The sequence below is a fragment of the Falco naumanni genome, chromosome 5 (genome assembly GCF_017639655.2).
Source record: "Falco naumanni isolate bFalNau1 chromosome 5, bFalNau1.pat, whole genome shotgun sequence".
In the NCBI taxonomy this organism is placed as follows: Eukaryota; Metazoa; Chordata; class Aves; order Falconiformes; family Falconidae; genus Falco; species Falco naumanni.
In genome coordinates this window covers 18,903,190-18,923,555 of record NC_054058.1, presented here as the reverse complement: position 1 = coordinate 18,923,555, position 20,366 = coordinate 18,903,190, and the positions used below count along the sequence as shown (strand labels likewise).

The 20,366-nt window shown below is 38.6% G+C and overlaps 1 protein-coding gene across 8 annotated transcripts in view; it reads left to right on the top strand.

Moving 5' to 3' along the window:
• SOX5 (SRY-box transcription factor 5) overlaps positions 1-20,366 on the top strand; it is a 341,279-nt gene that overhangs the window by 77,464 nt on the left and 243,449 nt on the right. For 5 of the 8 annotated variants that reach the window (XM_040595770.1, XM_040595769.1, XM_040595767.1 and 2 more), the window contains exon 2: positions 4,207-4,438. In XM_040595770.1, coding sequence (XP_040451704.1) covers positions 4,208-4,438 — 231 coding nt within the window. In that variant the 5' untranslated portion in view covers position 4,207. The remainder of the gene's footprint in view (positions 1-4,206; positions 4,439-20,366) is intronic. The other 3 variants (XM_040595774.1, XM_040595773.1, XM_040595772.1) reach the window with 1 other exon arrangement.

Below are 20,366 nucleotides of genomic sequence, written 5' to 3'. Positions count from 1 at the left end.
TGAGTTAGAAGAGTGAGATTTTACTTCCCTGAAAAAAAATCAACATTCTTGCTACCAGGAAAAGCACTTATTTAATGAAAATCTAACAAAAGGCATGTTTTTTTTGCTGCAGTTTGTGCATACTAAGAACCCTTTCCAAAACCAGAAAAAAAGAGTCCCTTTACAAGAAACCGGGTTGTATTTGAATTCATCACCATAACTAAATTGTCAATTCCGTCCTAACCACTGATAAAAATCCTAGTGTGGGGGTACATTTCATCAGTCAAATGTGCCTCTAAAGTGGGCTGGGCACTGCCAGTGTCCCACTGTGCCTGAAATTTGCAGATTTAGATTGTCTAAAAAATTACCATTTTGATATTTATATTCAGTAGAAATGATTAATGACAGTTCAAAATGCAAGTCTTCTTGCAAGTCTTAAGTTATGACAGATTTCATCTGTAGAAACACCCTTTTAGATTCAGAATCTGGTCCACTGTATTGCTAACTTTTCTGAGAGTTATATCTTGGGGATTTGTTGGTTTTTTTAATCCTATCCATAAGTTGATGTTTGAAGAAACTCTCTCATTGTAAACCTTCTTTCAGAGGGCTGTAATTGAAAACCCTTCTGAATTTAAACTAGTTTGAGGAAAAGATCTTGAAGTCGTGTAAGTTGTAAACTGCCATATTATCACTGAGGGTAGATCCAGGATATTTGCAGTCCTTTGTGAAGATGGGATAATTCCAGTCCTTCATTAGACCTAGATCTGTTTAAAAGAGCTCAGTTTCCGTTAACATTGTTACTCAGAATTTAGCTGTTTCCCTTTCGGCATTGTTTATAATGGGAACTCTACTTGCCTCTCAGATACAAAATCTGTTATACCCTAGTATTAGCTTTGTAGGAAAATGAAGAATTTAAGGATACACAGTGTGGGAACATTTCAAATTCAGAAAAGGGACCAGTAAGGCTGTAGAAATAATGAAAGACCATCGGTGAATGAATTTACCTTATATCATGTTGTTTTCTGCTCATAAACCTATCAGAGATTTGGTCCTTTGGTGCTGTAGGCTTTGACACTTACTGTGCTTTTGGAAGATGTTTCCAAAAGTAGATATGAATTTATTTGTTTATTTAAATCTCCCGGGTTTTCTTGTGGAAATTTCCCAGCTGTTCGTAAGGCGTAAGTAACTTCTGCAAAACTCTGTTGCTTGTGTGTGATGTTAAAGGAGATGATGAGATTTCCGAAGGGCCAGATTATGCCTCACTCATGTTCCCTATGGACAGAGCTACCTGAAAGCAAATTGCTGTTGTCGTCTGAGTTGTGTGACCCTTATCTAAGGTTGTGCATCAGTTTCTTTGAGTGTCTTAGTCACTTGGAAGACTAATGCAGATGAAATCCTTAACTTTGCTGTCCTAGCCATCTCAGCAGTTTTTTAGCCTTCTAGTATTGTGATCAGCATGTGGCTTGTCATTTAAACAGGATCTTTTAAGAGCTGTAAGAGGAAGGAAACAGTTTCTTCTTCCCTCTCTAGTATCACTGTAGATTGGTTGACAATCCAACCCATAGGATTTTGGTTTAGATCAAAACCATAATAACCTCTGTTCTTGCTCATGGAGGTGGTCACCTCTATTGTGTTCCTCGCCTGTTTTTATAAATTCCCTGCAGAAAATGATATCATCCCTGTTGGGAACAGTGACAAGCAGAAGGCGATGATGGTCTGCAGCATCTTAACTGAACACAGTAGAGGAAACCATATACTCTCTTACAAAGTTAGCTGAAGAGCTTTATTTCAACATGATAGTCAAACTCTCCTTGTGAAGCTATGTGACAGTGTCTGGGTTATTCTGGGTTAACAGCAGTAGGAGTTTTTAACACAGTTTGGGTATACAGTATATAATACAAATCATCAATACAAAGCAAGGTGTCCTCTATATTTTATTGTCAAAATGAATTGTAGTGGAGACTTTTGTAGATGGTTTACAATATTTGCAGCCATCTTATGGAATATAAATATCCTGAAGTATAGGACGTTACTGTGGAATAATTGACTAATGATTTTGTGTCCTTCCCTTTTTTTTTGCCGAAATTGAGACAATTGCTTAGTGCTGATTTTTAGAAAGAGAGATTTTGTACAAACCCAAGCTTCTATTGAAGCGTTGAAATGAGTAACCAAAATGTTACACTCAGAATCAATAGCAAATGTGTATCTTGGTGCAGTGCAATGCAGAATATGAATAATTCACAGTAACTTCGGGAGGGAGTTGCATGGTTTCTGCAGACGAAAAGCTTGGGATCTGTCACGTCAAACATAGCTGTAAAATGCTGAATTCAGTGGGCTAGTAGAAAACTGCCAGTAAGAGTCTATCTGGTGATCTCTGTCTTTATACATATGCTTCGCTGCAGACATGTAGGTGGGAAAGCCTAGAAGACAGAATTCAGGTAGGATGTATGAAGTGTTAGTCTGTTGGACTAAGTCAAACACTAATAGAAAATACAGATTGCTTCTCTATGTGCAGGCAATAGGTGGTGTTCAGAACAGGCGATGTGCAGCTGAGTATAGGTTCTGGTAGGGATTTTTTTGTCTGAGGTGGTTTTTTTGTTGTTTTGTTTTGGTGTTGGTTATTATTTTTTTTTAGATGTAATCTGACTTGGCTCCGGAGGCAAAGCTCAAAATGAGATCATTAGAAACAAAGTAAGTCCTAACAAAGGGCTGTTTAAAGTCACTGTTTGTTTTCAGACCCAGTTGACTGCTGCTAAGAACCATTTCGTGCTCAATATGCCAAATCGTATGGACATGCTCCACCTCACAGCAGCCCCACACATGGTTCAAGAGGCTGCTGGGCTTTTGAAATGCAGTCCTTTAACTGTGAAGTGGAAAATCAAAATGGGGTAATTAGAATCATAAATACTAGATTTTTGAGGAGGAGCAGTATTACTTCAGCCTGCCTTTTCAACTTATACATACAATAGTCTTCAGTCACCTTGCTCATAACTTCCCATTTTCTGTGAATTTTTTCTGGGTTTTTTTTTTTCCTTTCTTTTCCTCTTTTGATTATGCCTATAGGATTTCTTATTTCTCATTCCACTCCTTATTACAGGTGCCTCTGCTTAGCACAGTGCCCCATTATGCCATCCATGCACATGCCCTGGTTTTCATGAACAATGTTGCTGTAATTAATCCCAGAACTTGTCTGCATCTTGATACTTCACTGGACCACTCTACTTTAAAGACCAGGCTGGAAATGTTCTGGGTTCAGATTGTCCTGTAAGATTTTCAGTAGTGCCTGGCTTGGAGGAAAACTGGGTTTTCCAATGACATAAGGTTTCTTTCACTCTTTCCAAAAGTTGAAGATATACATGTGCTGTCACAACAGTGTTACCAGACAGTTTAAAAAAATTTGAAATGTGGTCCTGAATTTTAAGTCAACATTTGTGTGTGGTTTTTACACTGTGCTCTATGTGTCTTTCTTATATATCCTTTTTTTAATATAGATACAGATGTAAATTAAATTTACATGTATTTTTTTCTGATCTGGCTATAGGTAGGAAGTATGGTATCTTGATAGCAAATCTTCATTCACTGAGTGCAACTCTGAATTTGTGTTGTCAAAAAGCTTAGGTTATTGATTTCCAAATGCTTAATTGCTTATCTCGGATCTGTGAACCTAAAAAGATTCTTGTAACATGACTGTAACACTCTGTTGTTCACATGGGTGAAGTTTTATAAACACAGACATTTTGGCTTACTAGTAAGTTATTTTATTGTATTTTATTTTACTACTTTTTTTTTTTTTTTTTTTTTAAATCAGTTATGGCTAAATACATGCAGATGATTATTCCTTAAAAGCTAAGTTGACAATAGTGTGTATCAGGAGACGTTCTGTCTTCTTACAGTCTCTTGCAAATGCAAAACCAGATGGGTATTTTTTTAAAGGAATTGCATTTCATTATACATTCTTCTTAGGTGAATTTTCATGTTTAAGAAGCCAGAATACAAGAGAGTGCTATATTAGTGTATTATTCTCACAACAAACAAGCCACTGTTCTGTTGCTACCTGCTTGGCCATTGTTCCCAATTGTGTATGCTTTGCAGTGGTATTTGGATGGTTTCCTGCTCTCTGCCAGCACAAAAAAGGCATTTCTGTTACAATGGCCCCTAACCACACAATGACGGCATTAAGGATTTATTTGGAGGTTTCATTATTTTCTCCTCTTTTGTTCCTTCCAGGATGTCTTCCAAGCGACCAGCCTCTCCGTATGGGGAAGCAGATGGAGAGGTAGCCATGGTGACAAGCAGACAGAAAGTGGGAGAAGAGGAGAGTGACGGGCTCCCAGCCTTTCACCTTCCCTTGCATGTGAGTTTTCCCAACAAGCCTCACTCTGAGGAATTTCAGCCAGTTTCTCTGCTGACGCAAGAGAACTGTGGCCATAGGACTCCCACTTCTCAGCACAACACAATGGTAGGTTTGCTAATGGTCTATTGTGCTTACATCCATTCTTTGAATTCTGCATCTACAGTACTTTGGCATCCAGATCTGTACTTTATGGAGTATACAATGCACAGTTACACGTACAGAACATGCTACAATAATGTGAAAGCTTTGACCTAGCTGGACTGCCTTTACCCTCCACTACAAATGCTAAATCACTTGCAGTGCAAACCCCACTTTTCCTCACCTTTGCCTGCTGGCATTTAGGGTGCTAAAATTTTTTAGCTACAGTGATGTGAGTTTGAAGTGTATGTGTTCAGCAAACAGTAAATGGTTTTGGAACACTGTAAGTGAGAGTCATGTTTGGCATGGTATCTGAAATATCGCCCCAATGCCAAGTTTATGCAATAGTAAGGCATGGAAGTCTGTATAAAGGGTAAAAAAAGCAACTTTGGATTTTGCTAGTTTTAAAAATTCATGTCTGATGCGTATATCACATGCCAGAGATACCTACAAGAAAATTTGCTGTGCTTGTGGAATTAAATCAGCGTACCACTTTTTCATTTATGAATTCCCACCTTTTTGTGCACTTTACAAATGACACTGTGCACTTAATTAATTACATTTAGCAGCCCATTGGAAGTCCAGGATTGGCTTTATCTAAAAGCAGACAAACATAAGAAACAAAAAGCAATGCTGTGTTCCTCACTCATGTCGAAGAGTCACTATTGTAACGTGACAAGCTTGGGCCCTTCATGCAGACTGTGGTGATATATATTTTTATAAAATTTGAAAGGAGTAGGGAAAGGCATTGAAACACCAGGACTTGGGCACCTCGACAAAGCTGCCTGTTGTGAACACACTTACACAGCTCTTGCCTGTTTACAAATTGTAACTTTTCTGTTAGTCCTCCACTTTGACAAGGGCACTGACAATTTCACTTTAAGTGAAGATAATGAATGGACCTGTATATTTGAAGGCTTTTTAAAAAGCATTGCAAAATAGGTGATAGTGTGTTCTCATAAAAGCCTGCAATAGCTCCATAGTGGTATTTAAGACCTTACAGCTCATGACACATACGTAACAAGCCCTAAGTAAAAAGCCTTAGGGATTATTATTTCTCATAGGACCAAGTCAGTGGATATTCACTGAAGCTGCTGTCCTAGACTAAGTAACTCACTGATTCTGATCCATTTTTCTTCCTTTTTCATCTAATGCTTAAGTTCAAACAGTGGTTTGGAATATTTAATTTTACTTTGTGTTGTTGCAACTTCAAACGAAGGAAAAAAGGTCACTGGAAAAATTACTCATGGGCAGGCACATCGTTATCTTTTTCTAGCTTGTTTACTTCTTTATCATATGTTTTATGGAGTTGTAATTCATTAATATACAGTTCCAGCCAACGGGATGTTAGGGTATGTAACTGGTGTATGAGTTTTGCTGTATTTTTCCCTATTTTAAGAGAAAGTATTGAAGACAGGGGGTTGTTCCTGACAACATTTAAGTCAATAGATAAACTTGTGATGACATCAGTAGTGTAGAATCAGACCCTAATGAAATAAAAACTCATTGTCTTCTAAGGAGCCCAGCAGGAGCATTTTAACTACACCTCACTGAAACACTTAACTGTAACTGATTTTAACTAACTTCTTTATTCATTTATAGTTTTTAAGACCAAGAAGTTTAGCTGATCATCTACTGTGACTTCCTGCTGTGAAGGCTACGTCTAACATGATGTCAAAACAGTGTGTTCTGTCTCTTTTGTAATACAAGATAGGGAATTACTGCGTGTTTTGGACAGCTTTACTGTAGTGGTGAGATGCGTAAGCTTATCTGAAAGGTGTTTGCAGGGTTGTAGGGCCTCGTTTTGTCTTCGTGAATATTTAAGAAATTTGCTACTTTGTATGGACGTGACATTTTGGCAATACCTCTCTTTTAGTGAGGTGTGTTGTGTAAAAATCATCCTCCAGGTAGGTCAGAAAGGATGTAGCCTATACGTCTCCAGAAAGAAGTGATCAGTGTAAATGAGTAAAACATACATTATCACTTTCTGTGTTGTTGTGGCATGTAGTTATAAGAAGGAAATAAGTGAACCTATGCTTGGATGACTTTTAGATTACTTCATTTTGGGTGATTAGCAGTTACGAAAGGAATTTACTTTGGTAGCATTACAGAGGTAATTTTTATACTGTTTGAATTGATGTTCTATGCTATTTTACAGTCTCTAGGAAGCAAACCCAGGTTTATGCACATCCGCGCGCACCACCACGCGGTGCGGTCCAATACAGTTTTATTGATAAAGCTCCAGCAGTGTGCTTCACACTTCATAATAGCTTGTCAGCTGTATTGCTGCATCTACTGACTGAGTCTGCAAGTGACTATGGAGTTCTTATTTTACAGCCACATGCCGTCCTTAGCAGGGTACACCTTTACAGATCCCTGCCAAAGATCAAATGTACAGCCAGTCTGAAATCCTGTAGTGCATCACTCCGCTGCACCCCTCTAAAACATACTGCTTGATGCATGATTGTTGGCCGAGACTCTTCTCTGAAGGGATTCTTAGATAGCTATGGTATCTTTCTGTCTTAGCTACATGCACAACACCCATTTGGCTTACAGAACAATTTCAGCTGAGCAAAGCCACAGCCAAGGTATCTGTAAAAGGTATGGAATTACACAGCTTTGTCTCATCAGTAGTCTGCATAGCTAAATTCCTCTTGTCACCACAGCTGTCCCTGCCTCTTCATATTCTGCCTCTTAGCACTGGGTCATGAAGGGACAGTTAGGAAAACAATTTCAGCCTTGAGAATAATTTTCTTGGCCTCACTTTTCTAGCTGCTAATTGACCCTCTGTTTCATAGGTTACTTCCAGCTGTGCTTCCTTTTACAAGTCCTGCCAGCTGGGACATCCTAGGATCCTTAAGGTAAATGGCTGATTGCATCAGGGCGATAACTCAACAGTGTCCCCAACTTAGAATTTTGAAAATTTACTGTGTTGCACTTTACCAAGTTATAACAACTACCAGCTTGGAGACAGAGCTTGGAATGTTGGATAAATTTTTATAAAAGGTGGGCAAAATCCCTAGAAAGAAATCTTCAAACTTAACTAAAATTGGCAAAAAAGCTGCAAAACCCATCTTCCCATCAAAATGAACAGAGCATTTTGGAGGATGCTCGGACTGCAGCCAGAGAAAGGCTAGTGCAGTGGGCACAAATGGGAACTCAGGAGCCTCCACTGGAACATCAGAAAATGCTTTTTACTGTGAGGATGACTGAGCACAGGAACAGGTTGTCCAGGGAGATTATGGACTCTCCCTCCTTGGAGATATTCAAACTCCATCTGGACATGGTCCTAGGCAGCTGACTCTAGGTGGCCCTGCTTGAGCAGGGAAGTTGGACCAGATGACCTGCAGAGGTCCCTTCCAACCTCAACCATTCTGTGGTTCTGTGAAAGGCAGGGACAGCTCTATCCCAAACTCTCTTCCTTTTGATAGAATAAAGTAGATACTTACTGTAAGTAGGAAAGCTCTTCCACTAATAAGAAAAGAAACAATAATTTGTCAGGCTTAAATCAAAGGCTTAGTAGAAAATACAAGACAAATCATTTGACCTAGAATATAGCCAAGAGCCCCCTTAGGACATTCATAGCAGGCCATAAGCTTAGTGGGGAAACACTTGAGGATTACAGTATCAGTCAATACCTCTTTTGAAGAAACCTGTTAATGCTACAGTATTTGGATAGCACAGATAGTTGTTAGCTCATCTAACTTATGAGGGTTCATTTTGTGTATTCCTATTTGTCTGCCTTACCATGTTGCTTTTGCCACCTCTCAAGGCTACTGATCTCACCAGTGGTGTCTGTGTGCTAATTTCTGAAAATAAGAGATGCCAAGGTTAAAAGCACTGATTAAAGTATACCATGGACATGATATAGTGTGGTCAAATTCAGTCATTCTTCTTAACTGTAGAGTAACAATCAAATGCTGGACAATTTTTTTTTTTAAATAATAAAAAAATAATAAAAAGGAAAGCTCTGACCAAAAGTTCAAATTGGTAAGATACAATTTTGACATTGTCCAGTTGTTCCAAACTGTATGACTGCACTGCTAGCCCACATTAGTCCAGCACTTTCAGTGGGATTTAGAATTAATTTTCAGCAGTGCTTTAAAATTGATAGGAAATACTACAGTGCACTGTTAAGTAGTTTTATTGTTTCACTCTAAAAAATGCTGCATTTCTGTGGTGAAAGCAGTTACTCCTCTGTAACTTGGGATTAATATTAAGAAATTTTGGTCATATTAAGAATAACAGTACTACTGGTCAAAGAGCTTATCGACACATTGCTTCATGCTTTTCCTCCACTTGTCCAGAATAAAAGGGTGTTTAATGCCGCATTTGAATTCTCTTGTCACATACATCCTGGCCTGCACTTCACCTGTTGGTCTGGGTCATCAGCATGTGAATGGTATTGGATCAGAACAATATGCGGCTAGAGCACTTAGCCACTATTCAGAAGTTGCAGAGAGGATGGTAATCTGAATGCATATAGCTTTTTAAAAAGTCAAATAGGACTCTAATTATACTGAGCTAAAGAATGCCTATTAAAAAAAAAACAACCACACACCACAGTGGTTTTAGAGAAATTTTAATTTCCAGTGTACCTTTGTGCATCAAGCTTAGGATAAGTTATTGTGATGGTACAATGCACAGTGTTGTGAACACCAGTGCCATTATTGTGCCAGCTCTAATAATGAGAATTTCATTGTTTGGGGAGCGCAGTCTCCTACACTCTAGACAAAAGTGTAATTACTTTTGAACGATGTGGAATGTGCTCAGTTTAATAGCACAGAGAATAGATTCACAAAGATTCAGATAAAGCTAGCTTGGAAGCCATATGTGCAATGTGGCAGTATGAAATTGTTAGCAGGCACCATAATTACAACACACACACACACACACACAATTTCACAGTTTAAACTATAAACTGTTGTTTTTGTAAGAGATAGGTTTATCTGAACAATACTGGTTCAATTAAACCAGCAGAAATGGTGGTAAGTTTGCATTTGTCTTTTTTTGATGTTTTTTCTTTCCTCCCTTAATGGTAAATTGATATTTATAAGATGATGAAATCATATTGTTACAAACATTGCATTATAAATGTCATCACAAAAGTAGCATGTGAAAGCAGTTTGCACAGATACAATTTCAGGCTTCTATCAGAGTTTGATCTTTTCAATCTTTACACTTGTACTGTTTCAGAGAATGATTCTGTGGGCTATTAGGAAAGGGAACAAATAATAAAGAATCAGCCAAGACCCATCAAACAGCTGTAGAAGTTGCCTACTGTGTCATTTAGTCCAGACCCTAGAAAACTCTCTGCAGTCCTTGAGAACCAGTTGTGATGAAGCCAGAAAAAGCTGTTACTTCTCGTATCTGCATGAAAAAGTATCTTACATTTAAGTTATTATAACCTGCCTGCCCTCCTTGTCATGTTCTGTATTCTCCCAGCTCTCCAGTCCTGTTCCATCTGTGTAAGTAATACTTACAGTATTGGCAATTACTTGCAAATTACTTGTTGTGCAGGTCCTATATAGGGCAGGTAAATGGGGAAAAAAAAAAAAAAAAAAGTCTTCATTCTTCAGGTGAGACAGAGATCAAAGCCATAGCATCATTCAGAAGCATTATGCTAGTTTATGGAAGTTCCCTTGGTTTGTTCTACCAGTCTCTTAAAAAAGTGGGTTTTGCTTACTTGTGGCCATGGAGGACCGGAGTGGATATACCATTCCAGCTGAAGTCAGTGGGCAGGAAGAATGAATGAGGTTTGAAATGACCCATCGGTGTTTTGATCAGACTCTGAAAGGTCCAAAGGTTTGTTAGGGGATAATAAATAAGTAATGAAGTAAGAAAACATTATTTTTTTTCCCCAATCAGGAGGGTTAAAACCACATTTAAAACAATAAATTAACAAATCAAGACCATACTTACCATCCAGAAATTGCCTGAAATACCAGGGTGCAGATGACTGTAGTTTTTAAAGGCCATGAGGAGAAGTGGAAACAGCAGTTGTTTGTTTTTGCTGAAGATCATCTTACTGTGAAGCAGTCACGTTTTTAATGGATTCATTTGAATGCAGTTAAGCAGAAAATAATCAACAGAAAAGTAAACACCTTTGTTTTATAGAAGTGCTGGGAACTGTATGTATCCATTGTTTGCAAGTGATTATATGCCTAGGAGTAAATTCACTCACTTCATACTGGAAAATATCTTAATTTAAGCTTCTTGCATAAATACTAGTGAATTCAAGTGAATAGCTGAAAAATTTCACAGGAAAAGATAGGTAAAACCATAAAGCCCACAGTTGGTAGGAATATTTGAACCAGATGGTCTCTCTTATGAACTGTTAAGGGCACTATCAAAAAAGTATGTAAGCCTTAAAAGAAAAAACCCTTGATCATCTTTCTAGGCAAGGTAATCTGCCCTAGGACTTCTACAGTGGCCACAGTGATTTCATTCCAAATTAGTATCTCAGTCTGTGCTGCCTTCAGTAAGTAGCTCAGTTTGGGATTACACACACTTACTGAGATCTGCTATGTAATTTCACTGAGGACTGTACATTTTTACTGGAAGTAGCGCATTGGCATCAGCTCTGCCAGGTCAGCCTAGTGGTATGTGCAGCTTTCACTGCTTGGGAGTGCAGCAGCGTGCCCACAGCAGGACATTGCAACCAGTACCCAGAAGACTGGGACAATGCTGTCTTCCGGGGGGGGGGGGAAATCACGCAGATTTCAAACAAAATTTTGAAGCTACCGATTTGAGGAACACTGATGAAGATGAAGGCTAGGGTATGGAGAAAGACCCACCAGGACTTTTATAGCAGTAATATAAGGAGACTACGTTTCAGTGCTCCTGCTTCTTGATACAGCTTAGATTATAGCAGCATTGTAAAGAGACTGCATTCCAGTGTTCCTACTTCTTGATACAGCTTTTGCTTTCAACAGTCAGCCCTAGGTGTGACATAACATAGGCAGAATTTATGGTATTTCCATCCTACCAGAACTCAAACGGTAGCTGTGGACTTCATATAGTTTCTCCAGTCCAGCTCCGTCACCTGTGGCAGTCTGCCCAGGTTTGTTCTGAAACGCTGCCTTTTCCTTGATGATAGTGAATCTTAACAGTGTTGCAGTGAGGCAGAAACTGTGCTGCCAGTTAAACACCCAGTTCTCCGTGGTTCTGGAAAAAGAAGGCAACAGAAGTGTAATTAAGTTTTCATGCTTTTCCTTTCAAATGATGAGGTTACCTCCTTTGGCCAAGCTTCCGCACTGCAAAGTTAGTGGCCTTGGGCTGGCAGTGTAACTACTATCACCATAGAGAGCAGCATCCCAGACTTCCATACTTTTATCTGACACACACCTCAAATCAAGGCATGTGGGAATCAAAGCTGATGAAGTTTTGCTCCCCGTGTAGTGCAAACTTCTACATTCACACACCACCTTGACTCATTTTTGCTTCAGTAGTTGCCCATTTATCGTAGAACTTCCAGAACAGTTTCCCCATGTGCTTTCTGTCTGCTCCATATGCTTTTCGTATCCACCTTACTTCCTCCGAGCAGCTGGTGTGGCTTTCTCCCTTTCTTTTCACTGCAGGTGAGAAAGCCTTTTTCTCTATTTCCAGCTCTATAAGAACAATATTACTCTATCACTTTCTGCCTGCTTGCAGTTGTCCTCTGAAATCTTTTTTTCTGCCTTGCCCATTTTCTTCCCCTGCTTGTAGTCATATTTAACTTAGTCATTTTTATTATTTAATCCATTCTAAACCCTTTTAGTAAATAGCTTATATGAAGACATTGCACAGTAAAAGAAACTATTGCACTGTTTGCTTGGACAGAATGTCAATAAACTAGAGGATGGCTGTTTTTTGATATGCAGCTCTACTTTCAGTAGAGATATACCAAAACTGAAATGCATTGTGAAGTATTAGTCATGGTTTCTTGAATTTCAGGGTTGCAAGGAATCTCTGTGATTATCAGCTGGGGTTCCTAGAAATGCCAGAACCTTCTGCTACACTCAATATACACAGTCATGTTTTACAATCTACTCTCTCACTATCAAATGTTTGTGTGCGTAGTTAGGATGTAACCCATTGCAGTGACAATTTGAAGCATTTCTTTCTTTTCTGTCCTTTAAATGGTTGAGTGAAATGCTCCATCATGTTTTTTTGCCTGGTCTCTTTAAGTAAGTTTTCTCAGGTTATACAAACTTAAGCTGGATTAGGCTGTGCCAAGGCCGGTTTCCTTGCACTTGATTTTTCTTGCTGCTGCTAATGCTTTTGCAGATTGGCCAAAAGTAATGATGGTTGTGAGTGGTAATTGAAAATATGGCTTCGGGCAGTTACTAGCATTTAAAGTGTCATGTCGTTCAGTTATGTTGTTTTTTTTTCTTTCATGGAGCAAACTACTTCCTCTTGTCTTGAGTATATCAGTGAAATATCACCACCTTCCCCACTGCAATAAAGGGGTTTATTAATTTTCTCTAGAGATTCATGGCTGGAGAAAAACCTGTGGTAAAACATACTACAGATTTCAATGTGTGTTTGCCTAAGTATGGGCATCTAACATAGGTGGGTCAGCTCCCAAGGCATGTGCAGAAACTTCCCTACAGGAGAAGATTGACGTGTTGCAATGTTTCTGGACTAACCAATGTTCCAAAGTGTTTCAAGGCAATTAAATGGAGGAAACAAACTTTCTTAAGTAAAAAAAAGAGTCCTTTATGTCTGGGGTAGCAAGCTTGTCTGAATAGTTTGGCCAGCCTCATTCCAAATTCTCTTTAACACTGTGAAGTTCTTTCTTTTTTTCCGGTTTAGGTACAGTTGTGTGACCAGATAAGGCATTTTTGCTTTTTGCAAAGGAGAAGTAGACTTGATGAATCCTGCAAATTTAGCATCACTAGATAAACCAATGGATGTAATTGAGTGGAGTTTGTGCCCAGTTTAACTAAGGATAATTTTTGTCAAAGCAGTGTAAACAAGACCGTCATTATGCATGGAAAGAGTCTGCTTCAACATCCTTTTCTTATACGTTTTTAAAACTGAATCCACCCCAAGGAAAAAAAGGGCTGTAAAGATTAAATTTTTGTAGTCTGTACAGGCAACAGGCAAATTATATGGATTGTCCGAAACATAGACCAATAAAATCTAACGTCAGACTGTTATTATCTTTATTTATATTGTACCCAGAACATGATTTATTTTTATAGAGACAGAAAAAAGAAACATTCCTGCCCCAGAATGCTTAGCTTATGACCCTGTTCCTGCAAAATAATCTGGTTGATTAGAACCTAATGCTGATGGTAGCAAGAGGGAGGGAGGGAGAGGTCACTGACTGTAACTCCTTCTGCACATAGCTTTTTGTGGGATTGGAGTTTGATGACACAAAATAAGAAATATTATAGCAAAAGGTAAAATGCTTCTGACATCTCAAGTCTGAATTACTGTGGTAGAGTGTTTGTGTATCTATACACTAAGTCGTGTCAGAAGTGGAAGCCTGCATTACTTAGTACTGGTAGCCAGAAATAATACAAAATATCCATGTTTCAGACCCTCCTCTATGTTGTTATTTAGATTGAATTTAAAGTGTGTGTTTCATCTCTGAAACTGTAAGTGAAACTTCCCTCTTTCTCATTCTTTTAATTTGAAACTGCTGCAGTTGTAATCAGGAGAGTTGTGCAGGTTTGGATCCGTCTGTGTTTAAAGGCAGTGGCATTTGCTGAGGTTAGCATCAGGATCTGTGGGTCTCCAGAAAACAACCATATACAAATGCAGAGCTTAGTGGATTTAGACTCAGTAGGTGAGAGTTAGTTTAGTTTCTTTTATAATTTTCAGTTAAATCTATGGGGGGCTTTATGGTATACGACAGCAATCTCAATAGTAAATTTCTGTTGATTATAGGTCTCTTGGTGCAGTAAAAGAACATTTGGGCTTTCTGTCTTAGAGGAAGGAAGTTAGCATACATGTGGTCACTAACACATAATGCAATGTCATGTCAATCACGGTGTCACTTTTGGTGTGAGGTTTCAAGGGTGAGGACTGGTCAGACTAAATGCTTGCAAAGTGTATGTCCAGAGGTAAGCTAGTAACTTCAGGTTTAACTTTATGGTTACTGGAAGTAAATAGGGAATAGCGGAGCGTGATTCATTTTGTCCTAACATAGCTTCTAAGTAGGTCAGAGAAATCACACCCTAGAAGTGCCTATTTTTCTTCATAGGTTACAACTGGAGCTTAGGGTGGTAATCTCAGCTGTTGATCCCTGTAGTTTAGAAAATGGTGGTTAGATAACTTCAACCAAAAAAGCCTTAAGTGAGTGGTAATTGCCTGGCCTGAGAATTTGCTTTTTTGTAAATAAGTATTTGTTATATAGTGCTTAGTTCTGTTGGGAATATAAAGCATTCTGTATCTCAGAGCTCAAAACACTCAACTCACGTGAGTTTGTGTCCTGTGTCTGTCTGATGTTAGAGTATAAGTCAAAGGTGTATTCTTTACTTTGATAAATATAAAATCTTCAAATACCCTTTTTTAAAATTATTATTCTTAAACTTACATTGTCTTGACACAGACAGTAATGAACATGGAGTGTGAGGAAAAGCAGATTGATCATTCACGATAGTTACATGTATAAGACTTGTTTAAATTCTTTTAAAACCAATTTAATAAATTCTATTGGAAAACAGTTTTCATAATTTTATGTATCTACAAGCAGAACTGAAAATAGTGTGATGCAGTTCTGAAAAGAATACATCTGTGGTAGATGATGTACTTTTCCTGTTTGCTTGTGGCCAGTGTAAACTTAGCTTTTGGGCAGAGACCACAGCTTCAGTTTTGAAGCTGTCAACATGAGTATTGGGTAATATATTGACACAGGGCCACAGTGAATTCTCTAGTTTTCCATGTGTGTAAACTAATTTGATTGAAATCTTACTTTTATATTTAGGGGCTGTATCTTTATTTTGCTCTGTAAAATACCACAAACAGTTGATGGACTCCGTACTTGTAATTTCATAAATATTAATAAAAAAGGCAAGTTTTCAGTTTACTGGATGAAGTTAGACTGTATTCCCACCTTTCCAATTGTTCATTTATCTTGGCAATTCACTTCTCTTGTCTGTGCCTTAGTTTATGTGCTACTACAATGGAAATTACATTTGTCCTTCATCCACGATGGTCTATGGTCTATTAGTGTTTCCATACTCATGGAGATTCTTGAATGCCATGCAGTAAGATTGCAGTTTAGTTCACCAAAATTTAGGCACATAAAAGTTAGGTGTCTGGGTTGTCTTCACAGGTTAAAGATAACCTCCCTCCTAGAACAACCTATCCAATCTTAAAATAAGCATGTAAGACAAGAAAGTTGAATTACCCTATGAAAGTGCTTATCTATTGACTATAGAGGGAGCCTTGATGACTAATTTAAAGTAGATGTCTGGGGCTAAAATTAGGTGAGAGTAATCCCATTCACAGTACACGGTGGAGTTAAAGAAATAACACACATTCCTGTATAAATATTCTCTCATACTTTTGTAGAAGTAACCATGTGCAAGTTCAACTTTTTTTTTGGGGGGGCTGTGTGTGAATATTCTAGCGGACTTCTTTTTTAATCAGCACTGATGGTATTTATTGGGGGTTATAAGATTTGAATGTTCCCTGAAAGCAAACTTTTTATCATCTATCCAGTCAACAAAGTTAAGTTCAAATAATAAATTTTACTCTTACATGTACAGTTTGAAATGTGCTGGTTAGCTGTTGGAGAACAGAGGCATCCAACACATCTTTAAAAGGCTATTTTGAGAAGATTATCTCAATACTGGAAAATGGCATTGATTCCAGTGGTTTTCCCCATTTTAAATTTAGGGAAATACTTCTCAACTACTATTAGAAATTTACGTGCTTAATAAAGCATTTGGCATTCTTACTATCAGCTGCAAAGAATATAAAATTTTATTATTAATTTTAATTCAATAAAGAGAATACAGTGTATGTAACCTGTTGAGTCCGAAATACTTGGTTTAGCCTTGCTCGGTCATTTTTGTAGCAGTACTGGCAAGTCCAAATAGTATGCATAGGCTTAGTAGGTAGACCTAGCATATTAGTTAAGAAACTGTAGTGAAGTTCCAGTCTTATTCTGTAGAAACCTGTTTGCTTTGCTTGTTTTAATTCTATTTATGTCCTCATCTATGTTTAATCCAGAAAGTGGATATATATACATGTGCACAGTTTCACATTTTGGCACGTTATTTGGTATATTGTGTGCTGTGACTTGTATCATGCCTGCAGGCCATAGGAAAACGACACAAATTAAATGTGAAATAGAGAGGAGACATAATTTAAAACTTGTATGTTCTAGAGATGCAGTATGGCATATGAGAGTTGCAACATATTGAAAAAAAATTCACCCTATTTCCCCAACAAGAAGACCATGTTTTCAGCTGTGCAGGCTGCTGGAGACACAGGCAGCTTTCTTAGCTGTTTGCTCGAAATAGCTGTCGCTGCATTTTATTTGAGGCAGTATCATGACCACCGCCACACATGCTCTGTCTTCTTTTCGTTCCTAAGTACACAGGTCAATGTTCTCCTCTGCCTTCTTCTGTGATTCTGTAATTATATTTATTTTACATAGATATGTGAGTTCCCTTTTCCCTTTTACATATGTTGTTTTGCTTCATGCTGAGAAAACTCCACAGCCTGACAGGGCGCTTTTTTTTTCTTTTTCTCTCTCTCTTTTTTTTTTTTTTTTAAGCACTCCAAATTCTATCCAGCTTTAAACTCTTATGTTTATAACCCTGAATATCTCTAAAATGTCTTTACCTAAAACACTTTATGGTTTTATTACCAGGTTTATGCCAGTAATAATATTCACATCAGCTTTCTTAGGGATAATCTTTAAGCAGAACCTAGCAAGAAAGGCTTTGAAAACTATCATTCCCAGGAACGCAAATCTCGGAACATGAAACATCGGTTTAATCGCCCTCTCTGACAACTTAACACGACAGATTGAAAAATACAAGCCGATATGGAAGTGGGATCAATGGATTATCAAAGTCCTAAACATCTTCTCTTGCGGGGGGTGGGGAAGGAGGGGGGAGCTTTGGGATCCATTGGCATGCGTAAGACGTGAAGTTTGCATAGCTTACTGCAGATCCGATACCGTCTGACTGGCAGGGAAGTTGAGAGGGAGAGAGAGAGATTTACATGAGGGAACTCAGGGGGCTTTGTCACGGCAATTGTATAAAGTGATATACAGTGCAAATCGACTCGAGCATGTCCCTGGATAGCAGGCGGTTTACAGCCTCTTCGAGCAGAGATTACTGCTTTATCTTGTCATACTAAATTAACGTGGCAGCACACTGTTAAACAGTGGTGACCTCTTCATCTGTGGAAATTGCTGCCTAGAGGAGAGATGGTATTTAAGACTCTCTCTCTCTCTTTCTCTCTCTTTCTCTCCCCTCCCCACTTTCTCTCCCTCTCCCCCTCCCTCCCTCCCTCTATCTTGTCTTTTTTTCCCTGTAGGGCCCTGAGGCATTTTTGGGTTAGGTTGTAACATTAAAGACAGAAAGAAAGAAAGAAGGGGGAAGGGAGAGGCTTTTAACATCAAGGTGACAACAGCTATGTGTTAATTGGGCCTTTGTTGTTTGATTAATAGCCACTTTGGTGTAGAATATTAAGACAGTTGTTTGGACAACTTTCTAAAAATGACATGTCCTTTCAGTAAACTGGGATTAAGCAATGTTCTCCGGTCTGCATATTTTAACTCCTTATTGTTATTGCATTTAGGTCTAAGCTTACTGTTATTTAGGAGTGATCATGCCATCCAGCTCTTCTGGCACCCTCCTCAGCTGGCATAAATTGCCATAGCTCTTTCCCGTGGCGCTCCTGCGAGCTGCTGTCATGCTGTTATTGCTGAGGGTCAAGGTGATGAGGATGCTTCTGAAATGTAGTTGGGCTCCTGTGTTAGACTGTATCAGAGGATTTTTAGAGTTGAATAATGCTCCTAGAAATACAGGTAAGTGGGAAAAGGGCCACAGCCATTTCATTGGGCTGGTAGTATGATACAGAAAAGCAGGAAAAATAAGTCTCACATCCCCGTCTTTTTCAGTAAACTGAGGCAATGAAGGAGAGAATGACATCTTTTCCTTAGACCAGGTTTTCTGTTCCTTATTTTTCTGTTTACTATGCAGTGACTCACTGTGGGTCCAATCCAAAGCTCTTTGAAGTCAATATAGAGACTTCTTTGTCTTTAATAGGCTTTGGATCAAGGCCCACATGACCTTCATCAAATTATTGCAAATCAGCGTTTTGAAATGCTTTGAAATTTGCGGGCACACATGTCCCAAGTATAAATTTTTTCGATAATTTTTATAAACAGTTGGGAGGCCAGGTGAAGTCAGGTTGGTCAGTCTGGCACTGGAGATAGCCATATGTGCTGAAAATGGTAACGTGATGGCTGCATGTTTGGGTGAAGGAGTCCTTCCCTACCACTTCTTTTGCTGAATGATACAGTGTTTAACGGGTTCTGTTCCTATGTTACTGAGTTTACCAGTTGACAAGAGAAAATGCTTTTACATCAAAAACACAGCACTGACTCTGGGATGCCATAGGACTTTCACTGCTTCAGTCATAACAAGAAGGTTATGGAAATTTGATGATCTGAGATGGAAGAGGACTTTAAGATCATCTAGCTTGGATTTTTCCTTGCTGTAGACAGTTGTTCCTCACTGTGAATTTCTTGAGCTGCCACCTACACAGATTCATGCAAAATTCTGTGCATTTTGTATTGTACATTTTGTATGTAACATTTTCAGAGTCAAGCTTTTATTCACTTCTCTGAGATGCCAGCAAAGCTTATTTTTGCAGCAGAATATTTACCATTTGAGATGCAATGTATCTGTGAACACTGATGTTATCATTGTTTTCTTTGGATGAATTTTGAGGGCCATGGAGCTAAGCCTTTATACTAGAGGTACGGAAAGGACTGACTTCTTGATTTATTATTTGTAGAAATCGATGTATTTGTTAATTTATGTGCAGCTTACAGAGGCCAAGTAAGTGGCTCATGAATCGATCAGCAGCCAGCAAAAATGAAAGCTAATGAGCTCATTTCAATAGCAAGTTGCTCATTAGCAGGTAGGCTCACTGATCTTTCAGGTTTTCCAGTTCAAAGTCATATGGTCTTTCCATATTCTTGGAAGAAGTAGTTTCCTTGAAAAGAACAAAACAGGAAAAGAATGCATGGCACGGTTTTGAACATTTCCTCATTGCTTTGACAAATATATTTATAGCAAATGCTTGATACTGGACTAGAGGGGCAGCGACCTGAGGGTCTGCAGGGCTAAGTCTGTGCCTATCACTATAGCACAAACAACTTTCAGGAGCTGAAGTTTAATTTATTAGTAAATTTACAAGTTGTATGGGGGCCTGTTTTCTGCTTCTGCATAGATTTCTATACTTTCCCAGCACAGCATTTTCAGCCCAGGTTTTCTCCATCTCAACAGTTAGATGCAGGATGCTAGAAACTGCATTACTGTGCAGAGCTAGGCAGTATGTGCTTCTTCCTGTTCACAGTCAACACCATGGCCTGTCCTGGTTGGATACTCCAGGCCTATGTCCTCCTCTCTCCTAGTAATAATTATTGGATGTCTTTTTTGAAACACTTTGCTGATTCCAGTAGTATTTTTATAGGGTGCACACAAAAACTAGCTCATTTGACTCAGTTGTTATCTTTCTTGGTAGAGAAACCAAGAGCTGAAGAAACATGGGGATCAACCTCCCCCTAGGAAATACTCTAAGGGGCAGTACTGAGTAGCGTAGATTTTATGTTCTAGGGCTCATAAACCTGTCTGAGAGCATGGAACTGTTTTTATCTTTGTGCATTAATAGAGTACATTGGTATCTAGCACTACCATTGATTTTTTTC